Here is a 17,462-nt window from a genome sequence, read left to right on the forward strand (position 1 = left end):
TCATGTTCTCATATGAATGTACTTTTGGAAAGTAGGACCACAAAACTGTCAAAACAAACAGTAAGATATATTTTGTGCAGTTTAATTGTCTAACCACCATTAACGACTAGGCACTACAATCAATACTATCAGAATTATATCTAAATGGCACATATATTACCTCTGATTATATTTAAATATAGTAATAATAATGCCAACTAATTATTTGTATATTACACAAATTGCCACTTCTAAAACTGATATGTACAGTTATGTATAAGTTCCAATTCCTGGAAACAAATAAATAAACATCTCAGATAAATACACTATTTTTGTACATTTACTTTTTTTTCTTTTTTTTTAAAGGTGACAGGCAATGCTAACACCAGTTTCAGACAATTTTTTCCACCTAATAAGTGTTTGGATGATTGAAGTGTTGGATCTAGAGGTGTTTTGTACTTAATCGCTAGCTAAAATAGATGTTTGATTGCAGCAGTTGATCAGGGTTCAAAATCAACAAATTGGAATATCTAAAAGCTCTCAGAATTTCTCTGATGCCCCATTTGACTTGCATATGTCAGCCTTGGTTGCCTTTTTCACCAGGAGAAACACATTCACATGGAAGTCCAAAAGCGGAGACCGATCTAACCAGTATTTAACCAGACTTACAAGTTCTGCAACATAGGGTGACTTCATGCTTTCTTCAGTAGGGTGTAGCTCGGCGTAGCAAGTGTACAGAGCGTAAAAGGCGTTTTCTCTGCATGACTTACGCTCGTCATAGACACCATCAGGGAAGACAAGGTTCTCAATAAATCTGGTCACACTGTGATGGGCATTATCAACAAACAGGAACATGGAGCCAGCCGGAGTGAGCTTTAGTAATTCACGGAAACGAGTTGTGGATTTCTTCAGGAAATGAATGGCAGACACAAATTTCACAAATGCATACAAAGTTGCCTAAAGAGAAAGAAGGATTTAGTACATAAAGAACACCACAACCCAGCCACAACCAAGGTCCTAACAGGCACAACCACTCACTCACCTTCCTGAAAATATGAGCTGGATGAAATCTTGCTGTTATGTCGAATGCTCCATAGTTGAACTTGATTCCTGGGATATTCTGCAACAGCAACTGTGCCGAATGTGACCACTGTTCACAGCTGTCCATGAGGTACCAATGTGTGTCCTTTGGAAGTACTTCATGTAGGCCTAGAACTTCACTGCCTGGTCCCGCACCGATGCAGCACACATGTAGAGGTCTACAGAGAAAATGTGATACATTTAGTGTGATTGAAACAAAAAAGTATTTTATACAGTGATAGTCTGCTTCTATCCTTTCAAATGATGAGACATACTTTTGTGATTCATTGGCTGTTCGAATGAATTCATTCAGCGGTGGAAAACATCCAGATTTCACAGCAGCTTGGACCAAACTTGCATGAGAACAACAATATGTACCCAGGTACGCAGATCTGATCTCAGCCTCTTGGAAGGATGTGCGACTGGTGGCTTGCGTAGAGAATTTCTGGGACATTTGAACAAGCTTGCTTCGGAGTACAACCTCCCAGAAGCTTGGGTCTTGATGAAGGATCTTGAGTTCCAACCTTGTTTTGCCCTCAAGTTCACAAAGCGACCGCTTAAAGGCAACTAACACCATCTGACAAATGTCCACTATAAAATAAAACCATGAATATGTTAAAACTTAGTCAAGTGTTACTGTTAGATTTCAAAATGAAAGACAATATTTATCCCTCATTACTGCCATGGACCCTTGTAGTGTCCAATCATGCCCACACCTGTCTGTTTGAACCAATTATTTCTATCTATTCAGAAATCATACAGTTTACAGGTGTTCGTTTCACAAAAGCAATGTCAACAAAGAAGTAATTACACCCTAAGCCATAAAAACTTGAACTTGTCTACTTAAGAAATAAAAATTGTTTGATTTTCAGATAGGAGTTAAAAAACTTACCGTCCATAGCCGTCTGGAAGAAGGAAGGGGCATCCATTGAAGGGAAGTTCACAGCCAAAACATCCGGTTTTTTGAGTGCGATTTCTTCCTTTATTGGTTTAGGGCCGTCAACTAAAACCCTGGCATATGATACTGAAGGTTTCTCCAAGGAAAGAATAGCATTTCGATCCACTTGTACTTGCGTTAGGGCCGGGGAAAGGCTTAAATTTTGAGCGTATCTAGCATTTAACTCGACATGATACCATTGAATGTCTTTGTAGATACGACACTCGAGACAGATTACATCGAATTGTTTGAAATTGCACAACGACAGAAAGGAATAGATGGATTTAAACGTAGAGCATTCAAAACATTGGTTTAAGGTATCTTTAAGATTCAGACCGTTACGAAATGCGACTTGAGTTGCTTGGATCGCCGTGCATTCCTGGCAAACACGTTCGCTTGAAGTTTTGAACCATTCTTCAATATTATACAAACTCAAAGGAACTTTTCGTGAACATCGCTGGCAATTCTGTAGTCTGTCGTACACACAGTCGGCACAAACACTAGGCCTTTGCCCTCCAAACAATGCTTTCAGTCCGTTATATGATATATATTCCTCCAAAGGCTGTCGTTGATTTTCATGGAGGCAAAAATCCACTGCGTTGTAGCTGACACGACGACAATTGAAGCAGCGTTTCGCCTCCATTTTACTCTGAATATTTCACTCTCTCTGTGTTGCTGGCCCCTTCAATTCAATGACAAGACTTTCCATTATACGTTGTGCTACAAGATGTACAAAAATCGTCTATAATTTCATTTTAAAAAGTCAATATTTCTGGTTTTCATCTTTGACAACTGCTGACATGGCTTCACGATCAAGGAATGACGACACCAACAGCGACGTCATTTTGCCGCATTTTTTCACCACGAACATTGTGCGCGAAATATTTTGCGGGAAGCTGCAAATTAAAATAGCTCTTTTCGCAAATTGTATGGAATCGTAATGCATTGTGGACCTATTGTAATTAGGCAGAAATTAGAACCGCCCAAATGTCCTCATTAAAAAGCAATAATTACATGTTGCTGGTAGAAATTTTATTACGAAGACTTAGAGAAGTAAGCGATATAACAATACTTTATTTTTTAGTTTCTACCTGCAAACAATTTCGTAAGAAACAAGAGAGAATTATGCTCCAGAAAGAAAAGTCAAGATATGAGTTGTTTAAAAACAATGCTGGGTGCTTCATGTTTGCTGTTTTAATTATGCATACAGGGAGAATTTTCAACCACTTATTTGCCCGCATTATTAAATATTAATCATTGAAAACATTAGTCTTGACAACTCACTGTATAGCTTAATCCACAAGTATTCATCAAACTAATCCAGAAACTAATCCTCAGTCAGCCTATAAATGCTAAGTGTTAAAGCACAAAAGGGTTAAAACAGGCATTCACTGGGAACATTCATTTTGGTAGACAGTTTTACTTTTATGATTTAAATGAGTGGCAATTCTCGAGAGAAACTGGACTCCCACTGAGAGGTCTTGCAAGGTCAGGTCTACGTTGTAGTTTCAAATAACTAGTCGCCACTGGCAACCAACTAAACATATAATTTTGCATCTATTTGAACAACTTATCGACCGGTGTCGCTTTCAGTCTTTCACAGTTCGGATCGTCGTAATAATATTGTGGACTTTTTGTTGTGACAGTTAATTTTTTGTTCCAGCAAACTCTAAAGTGGAATTGTATATTCATTTGACCTGATTCTAAACATCTCTTATCATCTACGACTTCCCAAATACAGCTGGACATTCATTGTCTTCATACAATCGTATAAACGGTATACAATATTGATTACTTTTTGATTTTAAAGAGTCTATAGACATGATATTATAGTTAGTTCGAGAGAAAGTTTTTTATTTTTGATAACGAGACATGGACAGAAAAAGTTTAAGGAAGAAAAAGATTTTTTTAATCTTTAAATCTGCCACTAAGATGATATAAACTTTGTTTGTATTTCAAAGACATTTATCACTAGTTAGAAAGGCTTTCCTTGCGCCAGTGTTAATGTTTGTTACTACAGGGGACTAAAAAGAACTCGGAGATCTTTCGCATCAGGAAAATGCATTAGTCGCAGGAATGAAGCCATTGACCGTTATCCGTGAAACCGTGAACTTTACTTATTTGGTCTGACGTTAATCCTCAGTGTATCTATCCATTTTGATTCCTAGACCACCAGTATGTGTGCTGCTCTCCGGTTTCTCCCCCAAGAAGCCTAAGGAAATCACCCACTCTAAAGATCCACTATTATCCAAATCAAAATGCCCTCTCTGTACTTCAGTCACCCCCAACTCTCGGAGAAACTGTTACGCAGTCGATATCAGACGACGTATCTGAAAAAATTCTGCAGAGATTCAAAACCTGTACTCCACGGCCATCGTCAACTTCCAGAGCATGTTTGGCTCGAACAGAGGCCTGTGGGATCCCCTACATTCTGTGTAGATGAGGTACCCGAGGCCACATACCTCAGACCACCGTACGCATCAAGATTGACTTACTATGATGAACTAAATAAACGGTCAAGACTTCCAGAAGACAGCGAGGCTCGACGCAAATGCAGAACAACCCAGCCAACACACTACCCTGAAAAGAACAAGTTCCATAGCTCTAGACCATCCAGTGAAGGAGGTCAGAGCTTTTTACCAGCATCAATGAACGCTCAAGAAACCATCAACAAAATGACTTTACAAAAATATCGCGAAACAAGTTACGAGAACATGATTGGTCCGCGAGTGTTTTTCCGTCCGACTGTCCCGCCACATCGTCATGATTACGTCATACATCCTGCATTTCATTCCGAAGTCAGGAAACTCCCGCGCGACGTTCCGGTGAGGAAACATCCAGTGATGAATAGATCAGCAAGAAGATAAAGCGAAATTAGTTGAATAGTCTAATTATGGGTCTTATAACTACCAAAAATTACTTTGAAAGATTAGTTGATCATATAACTGCAGGGGAGAGCTAAAACAGCACTAGCTAGCTTGATCCATCATCGTCTTTTATTCTTCATATTTAATGGTCTGAATTTGCAAAGATAAAGCAAGATTTGTCATGAAGCTATACAGCATGACTACTAACTTATAAAATCATACAGCTGCTTAATCAAAGGTTAATATTATTTACAAGTTCAGATTGACTGAAAACCACCATCATATTACCACCGTCGAGGACTTATTTAAATCCATTTCACAGTTCAGTCATTGTAAACTATATTATAAACTATAAGATGTACAGTATTGTTCATATCTGGTCATTAAAATCAACGAATATAAAGTCTTCAGTCACTAAACTTGTCCGCACTGATCGAAACAACTGAACTAACGATTGAAAATGGACTCGATCTTTGTGCTATGTGAATGGATCGCTCACAGACAAAAGTTTCACTTTGCAATTCTTGAAATGATCAGGAAAATGGATTGTTCTTTCGCACTGGTTTCTCTGACACCCAGTCAAGTCCGAGGGTGAAATATTGCCGGTCATACTTCAATGGGTGGTAGAACGAACGCGCATGTATGAAATTATAATCTTGCAATCCTCCTGTGATGGTTCTGGGGACAAAACCGGCTGGCTTCACTTCGCGGGGTTTTTGCCTGTCGAAACTCATCGAGTTTTGGTAGAGGAAGGTTGGGGATAGTTTGATTCCAGGATTGATAACACGATGCTTTGGTGAAAACGATGTTGCGTATTCTGATGCTCGTTTAGGGTTTTTCAGCGTCATGCACAATAATGGTGGCAACTTTATGTCATCTTCTTTGGATTTCACGGAGGTTAAACTTTGCTTCGAAGACATTTTCAAAAAGAGCTTGTCGAGTATTAATGATTATGCACTCGTTGTTAACGTTGTTACTTTTGAAGCCAGATGTTTCATATGTAAACAGGGTTTGTCTTAGTTCTAACAATAAATGGTAACTACAGAAATCTGGGTTTATAACGGCCCATTAACACCGATTACCTTTGTTTTAGAAAAGTAATTACAAGATTTTTTAAAGGAAAACAAACTTTGAAAGACAACGTTGAAAACTCTATGCATTTGATTGAAAATGTTCTGTCGTACAATGAAATCTGCAGGGCAAATTTTGGACGATTGACGAAGCCAAATATAAGCAATAGATGCAGTAATAATCTTTGGTGTTTCAGAAAGTACGAGGTGATTCGCTTTAAAATATAAATAAATCATTAAAGTGTTGTTATGGCAACAATAAGTTCCAATTCGTATTTAAAAGTAATAAAAACCTATTTTTATAACATTAGACAAGTTGTGTAATCAATTCATAAAAGTTTCCACTTCAAAGAAATTAATCGATGTAAACTCACGCTTTACTCTGAAGAAATTGTGGTAATAACCTGGATAAATACGATAGATATCTTTCAAAACTAATAACCAGCGGTTGCTTTTCTCTTTATATTCATGTCAATCCAATCTTATGTATACTTGCTCTTTATTACGCCTGAGGGCTTGGGCAAAACATCGATAAACATTGGGAAATTCTGAAAAGAAAATCCATCATTACGAGGAGTTTTAAAAGATCGGTTGATGCATCATTTTTTACTACTGGATTTTGGCTGTATATAGACGTGCATTTATAGACGAAGCTAGGTCGTGATAGTGGATATTTTGTATAGAGATATTGTTGTCTAAGTCTCTTTCACTCCAAGCAACAAGGATACTTGAAATGACTTTATCTTAGACATTTTATTCTCCTTTCTCTTCTCGGCTCAAATACGGTATGAGAGAAACCATAATGAGAGCGATTCATAGAGAAAGGGGTTTTGTGAATACCAGTTTTAAACAATATTTCTCGGCAACCGAGAAGTGAAAAGATAAAAGATCTTACCATTATTGCGAGATAAAACAAACCAACATAACAGGCAATTCCTGCCGCAAGAAACAGATCAAAGATCGCTGGTTTTACTCTGAAATGAAAAGTGAAAACAACTCTGTGAATGTTCACTTCAAAACACATATATACACATAAACATAACTATGATATTAAAAATGTTTTCAATAAAGATTCTTAACCAACCTGTAAGCAAATATTGTTGTTTCCAACACATCGTAAAATACAAAATCAGGATCCCTGAAAATGATAAAATCGTCAGTAAACGTGATCTTGTCATTCCAAAAAAAGAATTGAAGGAACTGGGATATACAAAGAGAAACCAGGTGACATAATGTCCCTAAACAGGACACAATCCACATGCAATTAATACCTTTTATCAGCTTTAACAGCCACCCTCCTCACTTCTTTAACATACTTTGATAGATGCTGAAGAAACCAATAAATATGAAATGTTTATTACACCTGGATATAATCCACTTCTAAGACAACCAAATTACGTTTATATTCACGCGACTTGTCGAATCAATTTCAGCTTTAGCTAGATGTTAATGATAAATTTCGGCTGTTCATAGCGTCTTTCTGATCACGTTTTCTACGCAAATCCCAAATATAATCAACGTAGGTCTGCACCTATTATTATATTTCACTTCTTTACAGTTTATGTTGCTTATTCAATGGCTTTTAGGATATTTCAGTCACACTCCACTCCGTTGTAGTTATTTTACCTGTTCAAAGGCTTTCAACAAAGGATGATTCTTCGTGATCAATTGCACCGCCCGAGGATTGCTGGTTAAATGCGACAGCCAAGTGTTAACGAGGTCCATATGCAAACTCTGAATAAAAATGAAACATTCACAATAGAAAGAGATCAACACAGCGGCTCTAAACCCAAGTTAGGCCCAAGAGTTCATTATAAAACCCATCAAAATTACATACCATTCCACCGCTGAATACTTCAAGACGAGATCTGAAAACCTTAAAAGCAATAAAAAATAGTTAAATATGTCTAGACACAGTGATTTGTGTACATACAATAACACAGAATGTTGAATTTCGTCTAAGTCTCTTTCACTCCAAGCAACAAGGATATTTGAAATGACTTTATCTTAGACATTTTACTCTCCTTTCTCATCTCGGCTCAAATACGGTACGAGAGAAACCATAATGAGAGCGATTCATAAAGAAAGGGCAGACATGTTTGAATGTTGTAAAATGATGCTGATATTTCACATCACTTTATTTTGCTGCTAGTTTGATACAACAAGAAGCAAACTTGCTGTTGTAACCAGTGATTTGAGTGGAGTTATTCATGACATAATTTAAAGAATTATATTGACATGTATGATAAGAATACCTTTGATGATGTATTGTAAACATGTCTTGCTAAGGCTTCTGCTATGAATTTGATATGGTTTTCTAACATGTTGGAGTTCACAGGTCTAGTAAAAGAGGAGTCTTGTCAGTACTGGCAATGAAATCATAACATCAAACTGATTTTAAAAAAGGATTGTACAAAGTGTTGCATTCCTATTTGCTACATACTTGGTTTGAAACATGGACATTCTACCAAGGTCCTTGGGTTGACTGTAATGAGACAAGGTTCCAGCAGGCAGTCTTCGTAACGAGAAGCGTTCATGCTCCCAAGCTACGATTTCCTCAGCCAAATTTACTTTTTTATGAACCATGGTAAAATTAACATCAGGATAAAGTTCCCCAACTTCTTTAAATGCTTCAACTAGTCTGAATCCAGGAGAGTTGTCTTTTGGTGGCTTTGAAACATGCATAAACAGCTGGTCAGAACCACCAATGCTGTCCAGACAGAGGACATAGTCCATTTCATTCAAAACACTAGTTTCTGAGTTGTCTAGTTGGTCTTCAAGCCATTTTCGTGTCCCAAGATAATTAAACTTTCCTCCACCGGACAACAAGAAGACTATATTGTATCTGGTGATGTTGAATCAAAGAAATAAACAATGAATACAGTCTCCTAATACAAAACTCAACCAGCTGTAGTTCTATTAACCTGAAATCTCAAATCTAGACAAAAAATCTTTGAAATCTTTCATTATAATTATTCAAAGGATACTTTCCCTTGGTTTCCTCATCATTGTAGAGCCGTGAAAATATCCTGGCAATCTCTAGCAATGCTACAACACCACTTGCATTTGAGTCAGATCCAGTTGTTAAACCCTTAAAGATCAAAGCATATTATAATGAACTTATGTATATTTGGGTCCTAAATTGTGCTTGTTTAACAAATAATGATATAATATTCACTTTAGTGTAAACATATCTAAATACGAACACTAGCTATGGCCAGTACTTACAGGAGCAATCCCAAAAGAGTCGTAATGGGTGACAATAGCTATGGTAGGTAACTGTTCATCAATCCCTTCACCAACAAGACGGCCTTGAATGTTTGTGAGAACCATATCCTTGATTTGTTTTGCCTCACTGGTACTAGCAACAAACTGATAACCGCTGGTTGAAGCCACATCAAACAAGGCTAAAATATAATAAAATTTAAGAGTTCATTGCTTGTACTTCCCTTGCTTCTTCAATTGATAAACGGAACTTGTTGCTAAAACATTTTCAAATAATAAAAACCAACCTTCAACAGCTGATCCAGCTTGGTCACTTGTTGTTGCCTTCCCAATGTGGTCATAAATCTGAAGTAGTTCTGGATCTTCTTGAGCAAAATATACTGATGGTTGAACCTCTTCTTGCAGCATCTGGTTCTCAAGTTCTTGCAATCTCTACAAGAATTAATCCCTTTGTTCAACCTCGTGTTTCTGCAGTGATACACATAGATACAATTGCTATGCATACCTGTACTTCTTCAAGAGAATACCGAGATATATTTTGTGGCAAAAGAAAGAGAACTGAGCCAGCACCTTGTCCCAGAATTTCTCTAAAGCGGTCATACGCTAGCTCTCCAATTTTGGCAACAATGCATCGTCGTGTCATCGTTCCAGCAGTGATTGGTCGAGCCTCCATGTTGACAAGCGCACTTCTCGAACCTAAAGCAATGTTGTTGTGAGCTCTTTAAAAGTTATAAACTAGTTGCAGAGTATGGAAACAGCGACTGGCTTGCTATGCAGGACCATGATGGTCAACTAATCAGTAAATTTAAGTATAACTTATAACAAATACACACAAAACATTAACATAATTAACATAATCAATTGAAATAATTATAGTAATTTTATCACGTGATAAGCCAATCACCAACACACAGAACCATGTGGTGGTTGTTCTCAGCCCACAATCACTAAACTACAAGCACGATTCCTCTTAAAACAATCAGTTACGACTCAACACAATGCTTCTTAAGCAAATCCTTGTATGCAGACCACAACACTGATTGATCGTTAAAATATTATTTCTTTCACACAACCTACCGTAATGTATTCCGTGGAGATCGTAATGCTGCATCCGAAATGCCTTGAATTCATGCGCGCTTTGCGCTGGAGAAGTTAGAAAAGCGACTGGAATCACGACTAAGACTGTCATACACATTGGAAATGTCTTAAAAAGCTCCAATAAGTCCAGATCCAACATTTTTAGCACGGTTTTTTGATAGCAAACACGATTTTTAAGTTTGGAAACTTTTACACAATGTGGCGGACGCTGAGCCCAGGACAACGCATTGCCAGCGGTATCTCGTCGGGTGTCAAAAGATAGGTACGCATCGCGAACAAGGGGAAGTGCGCATGAAAGTGCGCATGTCAGTGCGCATGGTTCGTGGTTATCTTCTAAAGACAATTTATACGCAGCAATCAACGCAGCAATTTGTCGAGGTGATTTATTTCAGAGCGAGCAAGGTTCATCGTGCTTGAAATATATCTTGCTACCATCAATAATTGATCAATCAATGTTTGCCATTAGACAAAATAAGAGCTCGATAATAGGTCAAGGGACTGTTTTGAGGACGCAGACAGTCACCTCTTTCCCAAGGCAGCGATGACGCAATGCCAATTACCAGTCTTTTACTGCTAATAGAAGGAACAAAAGCCTAGCATGACACAACCTTAACTCGCTTGCTCGTTGTTTTTTGCTACAAGTTAAATAACACGAGAATTAAGTTGATGGTGACACTATCAGCATATTAATCACTCATTTCAGTAGTATTTACCATTGCTAAGCAATAGCAACATGCGTTGCAGATGAGATCTTTACCAAAATAGTTATTCCCATAGTTTTATCCTCTCGTAATGATTAATAGGCAGGTAGGGTTTCCGACATTTGTAATTGCCTGGCAGGATTAACTTTTTAATGATAAGTTAAACCAATTACAAGGTTTGAGGTTCAAGTTTATCGTATGTAGATAGCTTGCGGGGTTTGTTTTGGCCTTAATAATCAAGAAACTCCATAAGCTTCCCAATTTACAATAAAGTTTTAATGTAAATAAAACTAGGAGTCTTAGGAAGAAGCCCAAATTGGTTTTAACAGTCCTTAATCCCTCTGTAATGACATTAATGTAATATCAGAAATCATCATCTCACTGAATGGGTTGTAATGTTCGAATATGCAGTCAAATGTAAAAAAAGAAGTAAAGAGATGATTTACGAAACTGATTTTCAATATAGGAGTTGGAGGAGGGTTGAGTTGCCTCTAAATAACATATTTTCAGACGTTAGTATCATTATTGAACTAATCTTGTAGCATTATAGTAGATTCAGCCATGATATCGAACATTCTAGTAGCGGCCACTTAATCGAGAGACGGGCATTTCAAATTAACAAACATTTATCGACTGTTTGCAAACGATACGTCATCACGTCTCTTCGCGTCCCGACCAGTCGACGTCTCGATCTTGACTTAAATGGAAACTGTAGAAGTTCTGAATTCTTTTCCTTTGTGCAGACAAACCCTTTTGATTGTGTTAATGGACAGGCAGTTGTTTTTTGTGCACTAAAATTTTCAGCGATTGTAAGTAAACTCAGTTAAGACTTAAGACAGTAAGGCTAGGGCGCACAAAGGGGGAATAGAGAGTGTAATAACCACTTTCAGACTCAGTGTTTTCAAAATGGTTGGATAATTGATACGTGCTGGTAAGAAATTCGGGCTGAAGTAGTAGACAATTTGTGTTATGCATCCAAAATTCCTAAGAATGCAAGAGTCTCGAGTGCGTATTTTTCGTCGCTTATATTTCACCATAAAACAACCCCTCAGTTGGCAAGACTCCTTGTCTGTGACAATAATGATTTATAAACTACTAATTTGAAGCTATTTATTCGTAGACCTTCACTAATCTTGGTTTTAGAAATTTTGAGATGATTATTGTGATGACGTAAATACACTCAGGTCATACGACTGACCTCGACCTTTTATGCCGCCAAATTTGCACGAAATTCGGCACTAGTGCTGACGTGATAGCGAGGATTCAATCAGCCAATCAATGAATAGAAAATGATGAAGTTATTAGTTGGGTTTCTTGTTAATGACGAATGCCAGATGGTCAGCGACTATTGTTCATGGGGCATTGCACAGTATTTATCTTTCATCGATACCTTTCACATGTAGACAGTCTGTCATTGAGCATTTCTTGTGAGAAGTGGCATTAATTAAACCATAACTGACTTGCTTTATTCAGAGTAGATAGGCTTCATCATTTCTAAAACAGCTAACAGGTCTTCTTAAACATACAGAAAAAGGGTTGTAAGTGTACCTAAGCTAAACTAATTCATTTCATATGGGATAGTTTTATCATTATTGTATCAGCAACTGTTCCTCGCAAAGAGTAGAATCCAATCTTATTTTTTATAATGTGATTACAGAAAGACAGCCCGTTTATGTAATGTTGATCGATCGTTATTAGCGCAGGAAAAGCCCAACAAAACCCAACAGACCCTGGATTCAGCAATCTCTGATTCCTGTGCAAGGTTTTGGACAAGGGAGCCGAGTGCTGTGTATATTTAGTGGAATTGAAAACACTCTCGTTTAGAGGAGGATTGTGGAGGACAGGCAGTTGTGAAAAAATGAAGCATGACCGACACGTGGCAACCGTGTGCCTCTTTCATCAGCACAGACGCAAATTCAAAAATTCCTGGGAAGAAAAATTGTTTCATTCATTCAGTGACCGACTTTTTGTCATCATTTAAAAAACAATTCTGCCAAAAAATTAATCAACAACAGAAAAAATTATTATCTCGTTCGTAATTCGTCTTATTTATTGTTGTCAAGGTGATTACAGAATGGGGGAACCGTATGGAGATAATTATCTCCTAAGAACACACAACAGGAATGGTTTTATTTTCTTCTTTCAATTGACACTGCTCAGAGATTGTTTCCAACCAACAACATAACAACATGCACTGCAGAAAAGGGAATATATTTTGCAAAAGATCTAGAGTAAATCGAATTTTTTGATGAGATTGTGAACGCGTGAATATCAAGTAACAGCTCTTTTCTGCCCTAAAAAAGTCGCAATAAGAAGTAATGAACGCGATGCGGTCTTTATTTTACACATATATTATCATGCGTGCATACGTTAATTCATGGTGCGAATATATTTTGAGGTTTTCGGCATCAGAGCTGTTATTGCCTGTTAATGATTCTTGATGGAGTCAGTTGCTACACACGGCAGGATCAAAATGACATTGGCAGACGACAGATGAATAGAAAAAATTGTTGGTTTCCCCATTAAGAATTATCTAGGCGTCCATTTTACTCTGTAAGAATCAGATTAATGCGATAGCATTACGCTTACTTATGAGAGGAGAATGTTTTGAGATGAACGTTGTCTTCTCTGCTGTTCCACATGATGCTAAAGTGTGAATAAATGCATCTTTGACTGGACTTTTGACAGCTCACAATCTCACTCCCCCAACGATATTTAAGTCCCCTAAGGTTAAAAAGGGCCCCGACTCAACACAGCCAGGCAATTGGCCTTTGTGTTTTAAGACAACACCTTTTGAGGAATGGTTTTCCCGTCAACACACAAAGGAAAACGCTAGTCACAGGGCTGTGTAAACAAATTAGGTTCTATGAATTTGTTTATTTACTGGCTAATTATAAGTAGGCCCTAAAATTAAACGCCTTTAATCTAGACATTACTATATTAGAGAGACGATTTTGCCATATATGTTCGAAGAATTTCTTATCTTCAACTATTAACTACTTCAGTGTGCAACACGAAATACTATTATCTTGCATCATATCGGTCCGATCTCCGGAGAAATACACACATGTTAAGTGGAAAATATTGTAATATTTACACAAAGTCGAGGATTTAGTGAATAGCTGCAAACTACTAAGTACACCATGAAATATTATTTCTACACTTTGTTTATGTAGAGCGATGGCGGTACAGTCATGAAATTTTATACCAAAACAGATATAAAGTAAACTCAAGCTTTGAGAAAAATGTTCACACTTTCTGGTATAGTCTGTATCCTAAAAGGATGAGTAAAGCCGTAGGTAAATTCTACCAAGAGCTGTCGAAGAACGTGTCTAAATTACATTCAAAAGAATGAACCATTACCTTTGAAATCTGTTTTGAACAAAGGAGGTTCTTCTTCCTTACCGTAAAACTAAATTTTTACGCACTTCCTTCTGTTTGTCTAGACACAAACCACGACAGCTTCGTATCCTTTACATATTTCAATTAAAAAGCTGTTTTCAAAGAAACTTTCATGTATTTCAATGCAGATTTTTAACGACGATTTTAAGCGGAAAATGTCCGAGCACATGGATGCACTGAGCAAATTCATGAATGACCTCGAAGATATGCCACTGTTATTATACAACACGCTCGTGTGGCTCCCTTCTCAAAAGCTGTGCAAATGTTTTGCGTAGAAAAACACCTTTGAGAGATATGTTTTGTACAAATGCGCACACTTATGCGGCATCAAATCGTCGTTAGAAATCATTTCGGTGCGTATAAACACAGTTGCATGTAACAACGTGAACAGCTTCCAGCTTGGGCCGAACAAGTACCGCCATCGATCATCATTTGTGGATGAAAATTCGATGGAAGAATGTTCCTATGTTTCATGAATGTCTAGTCTGAGATCCACTTTGATCGGCATGTTTCTTTCGTGGTTGTTACCAATATGTACAAATATAGTTCACGAAAGAGAATGATCGAGCACAGCTAGGCTGGAAAAACCAGTTCCATTTCGTGGGCATATGATCCCGAAAGAACAGCAGACTAATTAACGAGTCCTAAAGGAAACAATTAGTTAATAACAATGCTATACTTACAAATATATTTATATCTAAACAAACATTGCTGGGACAACCTAGCTAAACAATTCAGGCTGAAAACACCAGATCATAGTAGAAAGATCATTAAAAGCAGTGCCAAAAGCGTCCGCGACGATCCTTGACGAATCCCAACGGCTCTGGTAGGTTCCTTTATTTCTGATCCTCCGTGTATTTTGGTGTCTTCAATGTATGTGAATGCAGGTGTACCATTTCTGTCCATTCCTGGCTCACATCGTAATTGTTTTGAATGTGCACGTATAGCACGGCAGTAAGCCTCAGTTGGTCCATCGCATTCGCAGTCCGCGAGATTTTTAGCTTCCTTGTACAGTCTTTGTTGTATATCCTGACATTTCTTTTCACACTGGACACCATTGATCATATGGTGACAATCCCTAAGAAATTGCTCCTGCAACGAAGCGCACTTTTGATCTAGTGAACAGTTCAACAGCGCCAGAGTGCAACTGATCGTAGGACGATGCCTTGTCGTCGTGTTCAGACACTTCGCGACGCGAGCTTTGAAGCTGAGACATTTCCCGTCCAAATGACAATCACACTTCTGCAGTGCTTTGCCTCGTTTCGTACGTTTTAATCTCCTGATGGCTCTCACACACTCGTGGTTACATGGTTTACGAAACGGCGGCACGACGAATCTGGTCAAGTTCTTGTCGTTTCTTGTCGATGTTGGAGTTACGCGCAAGTCACAAGCAGTTAAGAATCGACCATATTCAATTGCACAGTTGAACACGTCTTCTTCGCATTTCATGAACGCCGTTATACAATTATTTGAGGGATTGTTGGCGTTTAGTACTTGAAAAAAGCCGAAGACAAACGGGAGAATGATTCTGTACATAGCGAATGGTGTTTTCGAGTGGAACTGAATACAAAATGTTTCTTTTCGACTTTCAGCTTGTAATTCAATCTCGCAGCTCGTACACCTTCCGGAGTGAAATTTGAAGCTTATCTTCTGACCTCAAAGGTTATATATATAGTTGAAAAAAGCGGAAATACTCAAGTTTGTAAGAACCTCTAATGACAAAATGATGCTCATTGTAAAAATTCAATATGACATTCGTGCACATGGTTTGACTAAATTTACTCCAACTTAAGATTTGCTTGTACAAAAATAGCACAAGGATAGCTAAAATAGTTAACCACAAGTGCGTTATGGGCTGGAATATTGGTTGTTCAGAAAAAGAACAATAAGAAATATTATTATAACGAGTGGCTTTGTATGGTTGACTTACTATTATTGTCACGAAAACTATAATTATACATATAAGAAATGTATAACTGTGTGACGGTATTCTCTCAAATCGTATCATGTTGTGGTTGGGCTAAACAAGCTGAACTGTCACACAATAGGAGAGCATGATAAACCTGTTGGTGAACATGCATAGTCTTCCACTCTTCCTATAAATAAACCTCATCAAATTTGGCATAACAACAGCCTGAAATAAGCAAACAGTTCTCGACGTTTCGTCCTAAGGATCACAAGCATCTTCGTGGTCAGGGGCGGTAATGACCTGATAGGTTTATTTTTATCATATCAGATTGACCACGGATGATAAAATGTATTCTGAGAGCTTTCTAGTGGTGACCTGTCTTCTGAAACTATTGTAAACTAATTCCATCACAAGGAGAAACTAAGGCTCTGGTCTTTACCTCCTCAAAATCTCAACCGGCAGCCGGTCTAGAGCGCAAAGGTCATTAATCTAATCTCACAAAGTTTCCTAAGTTTGCCATTTATTTTCGAACACCTTTTTCGACTCAAAAGAGTTCCCCACTGTATAGGTTAGTTCGTGGCTTCAGTCATCCCCGAAACATAATTTTTCTATAAGGAACCACTAAAACCCACACCACAGAGAGCCTCAGTTTAGTGCATGGGCACAAAGACAACGAAGTCTATTACAAATTAAACAAATTTCCTGTTAATACAAAGGCAATAAATCGGTTTTATTACTTTTCATAACGAGTGTCTTACTCGTCTTAAAATGAGTGAAATTTTATTGATTCCGCACAGGCGTCAAAAATATAATGAACGACGATGTTCGAGAATGTTCCTAATCAATATATATACATATATATTTTAAGGGTCTTTAACCAAAGGAAGGTCAAAAGCTGATGATTTCTTCTAGATGAGAAGTTGAAAATAATGTCATCAATTACTGTTGCTAACAAATGTATACATTGAAATATCATTACTTCTTCACGCGATGAAGACTGCAGATGATTTAATCATTCTTCACCTGAGCTTCATAAAATGCGCCCAAAATATCCAAACTCATGCACGCGCTGTTCTTACAAAAGCCTATAAGATGCCTTTTTATATCAAGTATAAATTCACCAACCGCGGGCTGGCAGCATTTACGCATGCATTTACTTTTGGGAACGAAATTCAGCCGTAAATCTTTACGGAA

The 17,462-nt window shown here is 37.7% G+C and overlaps 3 protein-coding genes and 1 long non-coding RNA gene across 4 annotated transcripts; 1 reads left to right on the forward strand and 3 right to left on the reverse strand.

Moving 5' to 3' along the window:
* Positions 1-66: 66 nt before the first annotated feature.
* Positions 67-2,839, reverse strand: LOC114533942. The gene is made up of 4 exons (XM_028555575.1): positions 1,952-2,839; positions 1,335-1,650; positions 1,022-1,238; positions 67-936 (listed from the first exon to the last, which is right to left on the reverse strand). The coding sequence occupies exons 1-4, from the start codon at positions 2,637-2,639 to the stop codon at positions 520-522; spliced, it is 1,638 nt and encodes a 545-aa protein (XP_028411376.1). The 5' UTR covers positions 2,640-2,839; the 3' UTR covers positions 67-519.
* A 247-nt stretch (positions 2,840-3,086) lies between these two features.
* LOC114533905 lies at positions 3,087-4,864 on the forward strand. The gene is made up of 2 exons (XR_003688099.1): positions 3,087-3,773; positions 4,165-4,864. It is a non-coding gene; the product is annotated as an uncharacterized LOC114533905 (long non-coding RNA).
* Positions 4,865-5,913: 1,049 nt separating this feature from the next.
* Positions 5,914-10,470, reverse strand: LOC114533904 (nicalin-1-like). The gene is made up of 13 exons (XM_028555530.1): positions 10,236-10,470; positions 9,664-9,854; positions 9,446-9,590; positions 9,162-9,340; positions 8,921-9,024; positions 8,377-8,778; positions 8,189-8,273; positions 7,771-7,809; positions 7,560-7,667; positions 7,205-7,260; positions 7,018-7,071; positions 6,829-6,907; positions 5,914-6,481 (listed from the first exon to the last, which is right to left on the reverse strand). The coding sequence occupies exons 1-13, from the start codon at positions 10,393-10,395 to the stop codon at positions 6,416-6,418; spliced, it is 1,668 nt and encodes a 555-aa protein (XP_028411331.1). The 5' UTR covers positions 10,396-10,470; the 3' UTR covers positions 5,914-6,415.
* A 3,353-nt stretch (positions 10,471-13,823) lies between these two features.
* On the reverse strand, positions 13,824-16,192 carry LOC114533949 (growth arrest-specific protein 1-like). The gene has a single exon (XM_028555581.1). It carries the CDS (start codon positions 15,893-15,895, stop codon positions 15,113-15,115), a length of 783 nt encoding a protein of 260 aa, XP_028411382.1. The 5' UTR covers positions 15,896-16,192; the 3' UTR covers positions 13,824-15,112.
* Between the last annotated feature and the right edge of the window lie 1,270 nt (positions 16,193-17,462).

The sequence above is a fragment of the Dendronephthya gigantea genome, unplaced genomic scaffold (assembly GCF_004324835.1).
Source record: "Dendronephthya gigantea isolate DGI-Jeju-01 unplaced genomic scaffold, DenGig_1.0 000095F, whole genome shotgun sequence".
NCBI classification, from domain to species: Eukaryota; Metazoa; Cnidaria; class Anthozoa; order Malacalcyonacea; family Nephtheidae; genus Dendronephthya; species Dendronephthya gigantea.

Bases quoted from the DNA above. Each gene is read 5' to 3' on its own strand.
- LOC114533942 (XM_028555575.1), bottom strand. From the start codon at position 2,639: ATGGAGGCGAAACGCTGCTTCAATTGTCGTCGTGTCAGCTACAACGCA. The intron at 1,239-1,334 runs GTATGTCTCATC...TTTTCTCTGTAG, and splicing joins ACAGCCAATGAATCACAAAA to ACCTCTACATGTGTGCTGCA. The intron at 937-1,021 runs GTGAGTGAGTGG...CTTTCTCTTTAG, and splicing joins CAGCTCATATTTTCAGGAAG to GCAACTTTGTATGCATTTGT.
- LOC114533904 (XM_028555530.1), bottom strand. From the start codon at position 10,395: ATGTTGGATCTGGACTTATTGGAGCTTTTTAAGACATTTCCAATGTGT. The intron at 9,855-10,235 runs GTAGGTTGTGTG...ACATTGCTTTAG, and splicing joins TCTCCACGGAATACATTACG to GTTCGAGAAGTGCGCTTGTC. The intron at 7,810-8,188 runs GTATTCTTATCA...ATTGCTTTTAAG, and splicing joins TTTACAATACATCATCAAAG to GTTTTCAGATCTCGTCTTGA.
- LOC114533949 (XM_028555581.1), bottom strand. From the start codon at position 15,895: ATGTACAGAATCATTCTCCCGTTTGTCTTCGGCTTTTTTCAAGTACTA.